The sequence below is a fragment of the Drosophila serrata genome, unplaced genomic scaffold, assembly GCF_035046125.1.
Source record: "Drosophila serrata isolate PLE 108 unplaced genomic scaffold, ASM3504612v1 contig_311, whole genome shotgun sequence".
In the NCBI taxonomy this organism is placed as follows: Eukaryota; Metazoa; Arthropoda; class Insecta; order Diptera; family Drosophilidae; genus Drosophila; species Drosophila serrata.
Window position 1 is genome coordinate 132,582 of NW_028257209.1, and position 3,840 is coordinate 136,421.

At 42.6% G+C, this 3,840-nt stretch overlaps 1 protein-coding gene across 2 annotated transcripts; it reads left to right on the forward strand.

Moving 5' to 3' along the window:
• The first annotated feature begins 1,754 nt into the window (after window positions 1-1,754).
• LOC110186036 (uncharacterized) lies at window positions 1,755-3,157 on the forward strand. 2 transcript variants are annotated; one of them, XM_020955074.2, is made up of 3 exons: window positions 1,755-2,218; window positions 2,364-2,754; window positions 2,869-3,157. In XM_020955074.2, the coding sequence occupies exons 1-3, from the start codon at window positions 1,886-1,888 to the stop codon at window positions 2,883-2,885; spliced, it is 741 nt and encodes a 246-aa protein (XP_020810733.2). In that variant the 5' UTR covers window positions 1,755-1,885; the 3' UTR covers window positions 2,886-3,157. The 2 variants fall into 2 exon arrangements, with proteins under 2 accessions (XP_020810733.2, XP_020810732.2); XM_020955073.2 differs by having other exon boundaries at window positions 2,886-3,157.
• The last annotated feature ends 683 nt before the right edge of the window (window positions 3,158-3,840 follow it).

A 3,840-nucleotide genomic window follows, 5' to 3' on the forward strand; every position in this document is an offset into this window, starting at 1 on the left:
CTATATTTTATATGACAATTTTATCAATAAATCAAATTTTAAAAAAGTCATAACTTAGCCAAAAATGCATTAATTTCGATTCGGAAAGCTTTCCTATGTTTGTTTTTATTATGTTAAAAAATCTCTTTACCCAATTTAAAAATTAAAATATTGCAATTTTTGTCATTTTTTGAAAATTTTAACGATTTAACCCTTTATAAAATTTTCCAAAATTTTGAAAAATGTTTTTTGTCTGAGATGGCTCAACTCGGCTAATGATGCTGATCAAGAATATATGATTTATAGGGTCGGAAATGACTCCTTCACATTGTTACAAGGTTCTGACTAAAATTATAATACCCTGCAACAATACAATTGGCATTACTTATCATTTGATAGATTTAGGTAGTTCTTATAAGTATTTAAATACACAAAGTCCGATAACAGGACTTCCTTTTATTTGTGTATATATTTCATTATGATAACTTAAAGTAAGCTACAAAATGGTTTTTAGTTTGCAAGAATACTTAAAAAAGGAATTTAATTGAGACCCAAAAATCCTAATGTTGCATACTTCTCGATTTTCAATCCTCAGCGGTTTCTGAACATTAATTTTCGAATCTTAGCAGATTCCATTCCCATTCCACTGATCCAAAGAAGAAACTTGATTCCACGGCAATTGTCGCCACTCCGTGCAGAATAGGGAAAAATACGGTGGCTAATGAAAGGCATAATCAACTTCCCATATTGCATACACAATTGATGCCAATGCCCGGGCCATGGCTAATAAATATCAAAAGCCACACAAATTTGCCTGTTGGCCAACTTCGAAGACTTCGAAACAGAAAAAACTATACAAGAGGGGGGAAAAAACAAGCAAAAGAGCCGACAACAAAAGCGCACATAAATCAACGATCAAGACAATTGCGGTGTAATAATTTTAACTTCTTTAAGTCGGCAGCCAGCCCACACCGCACATTCTGCACCACTCCAACTTCAACTCCAGCTTCAACTTCAACTTCAAGTCGATCTGATTCGGCGGGAGACCATAAAAATAACAGCTTATCGGCCAGAAGAATCGTGTCGTGCCACGCCCACCAACTCAAAAAGGCATTAAAATATGAAAAACAACAATTGCAGGCTGGGGAGGCGCTGCAACTCACCTCCAGGTGAAATCAACAGCGGCCTGGGAGTCTCACAGAGTGGCTGTCACGCCCCCTTTTCTTCATTGTAGGCGTCAGCCGTTGGCAGCGGCACGTTTTCCCCCCAACCCCCCTGTGAAATTCCAAGGCCCACCCCAGTGCCACCCTGCTCCCCACCCACCACTAGCACCACCACCTGCAGCATCCCAGGTATCGGAGTCGAGTAAGAGGCTAAACCGAAGATAGGTATATAGGCGTATCGGGGCACAATCCTTGCCCCAGTGGCCATTGTTCGACCGCAGACAGATTAAAGTCCGCGAGAGGGATCGGTTTTGCAGAGCACGGGGGCAGCTGGGGCACTTACAACTTAGTTAGTTTGGGCCAGAATTGCAGGCGATATCTCAATTTGGGGCTCATAAAAATAACGAGTAATAGGCCATGTCTAAGCGGTGGCCAAAAAGAAAGGCAAGGCAAGTCTATGGCCTAAAGCCAGTAACGATGTTAAGGACACAGACATATAGCTCCACTCTTCTATGACAGTCGATGAAATAGGGTTTAAAGGATTTACTTACCTATATACTTTGTTATACCTTATATTTATTATTACCAACTTATGCAAAATAGGAGTAGTAGACATTGATTAGGTAGTCAAACTCCATTCAAGCTTCTATATCAAGCTCATTTTGTACACACACAAGTTAAACCCATAGCCCAAAAAACCCTCTGAAGCTGGGACCACAAAATTTACCATCAAAGGCGGCATCATGTCAAAGGCCCTGGAAGGTGGCAAATCAAGTGCAATGGAGAGCACCAAGAAGCGAACTTCACATATAACGCCCACTCACCGCCAGCTGGCATACCTGGATGAGCTCAAAACACACCTGCTCTTAATGCGAGAGCGACAGGCGATCTTTATGGAACAAACGGCCAAAATGCTAACCGGAATCAGCTCCGTCAACATGGTGGGTCATGAGCCGACGGCTGATGGAACCTCACCATTGACGGAAGTGAACGAGGGTGAAGCCAGGAGTTCCCAGAGCAATCCCAATATCAAACAGCTAATCCAGAGATTCGAGGATCTACGCCAGAGCTCGCAGGTAACTACAGAAGGAACATATCTTGATTGATGCATAGACTGAACATAATACTGCTAAAATTGTAAATTCTTCGCTCTTATCATGAGAATTGATTAAGCTAATTCAGTGTTACACAAAAATTGTCTACATATTGATATTTTCTCAGAAATTTACCGATTTGCCAGATGTTCCCGAAGAGCTCATCAACGTGGATGTGCGTCGCATCCTTCAAGGCTACGAAAAGCTGATCGAGGAAGGCAACATCATTCAGCAGTCGTGGCTCCTGCTCAAGAATTCCACTGAGACTTGTGTGCGTTTTGCCAACAATGGTGTGTTTTTCGAAGACCAAGCCAAACCAAGTAATCCAACCAAGACCAAATTGAGAATCCCAGAGGTTTCCGATGTGGCACCAAGGGGTAGTATGCAGGTGATCATGTCGCCAGTGGAGGGTCGTATGTCACAGAATCCAAACGGTGGCCACGGTCCAGAGCTCTTGGACAAAGATTGGGAGCTCTATGAGGCCAAAAAGGGTGTCAAGAATAGCTCCAAGAACCGTGGTAAGCTCCCGTGGTAATGGCATAGAGTAAAAAGCTCGTAGGGACACAATCTCTGGTAGCTTATTACTCTATGGGGATAGCACACTGAACAGTTTCATGTAGCCTCAACCGAAGAACTTCCTGAATTCTAGGCCATCCTCGTATGGGACCCTTCCTGCGGCTCATATTCCGACTACTACCACTGCATTGTGGCATTAAATCCTCGAAGAAGCCGACCAAGAAATGCTCTTCCACCTTAACTGTCAGAGTGCCTACCAAAAAGCCTGGAAAGACCAGAATGCGCAGCCTGCTCCAGAACCCAATCACACAAAATGCACAAGTAGAAATGCAGACCTAATCCCATTCCATACACCAAACTAATACCCCTAAAAATATCCCAATAAAACCCGCACACACCAAAAAACCCGCATAAATCAATGGGCAACACCAGCCATCAGCGTGTCAATATTTTGCCTAATTAATGTGGCCCGGCTTGGGTGCAGTTGCGCATCAATTTCGGGTGTCAAGTGCAATGGGGGGGAACGAGAGATCGCTCTGTGGGTCCCCTCCTCGGTGGAGGAGCCACCACCACCACCACCATTCCGGACCACCATCGGTTAATGTAGCCGTAGCCACCGCCACGATGGTGGGATATGGGGAAGGCGACGTATGGCAGCAACTGCTGCGCTGACAGCGCATTTTAGTCGCCCATGGAATACCGAAAATAAATCTTGCCAAGATGCGACACACAGACAGAGAGCAAGTGCACTGAAAAAGAAAATTGATACCTGAGGAACATTATAATTTAGTTGTTAGTATTTAGATCTATAATCAAAGTCATGCAACATGAAATTATATCAAAATGAATTCGATTTTCTACATCTCTTTGATATAATATATATTATTTAATATTGAATGAGGAGATATCCATGCAGGAAATATTTATAGGGTATAATAAGGGATGTCCATTAAGGGGTTTGAATGGAGTTCGACATAATACAGAGGCAAATAGGATATCCCTTTCAATATAATCAATCAAGCTTGATATATCGTATTCTTAACTATGAAAAATACATCCCATTTGACGTTCGTACGTTATATATCCGA

Excerpts from the sequence above, each read along its gene's own strand:
- LOC110186036 (XM_020955073.2), top strand. The coding sequence starts at position 1,886 with ATGTCAAAGGCCCTGGAAGGTGGCAAATCAAGTGCAATGGAGAGCACC. Across the intron at positions 2,219-2,363 it reads ATCTACGCCAGAGCTCGCAG|AAATTTACCGATTTGCCAGA; the intron begins GTAACTACAGAA and ends ATATTTTCTCAG. Across the intron at positions 2,755-2,885 it reads GAATAGCTCCAAGAACCGTG|GCCATCCTCGTATGGGACCC; the intron begins GTAAGCTCCCGT and ends CCTGAATTCTAG.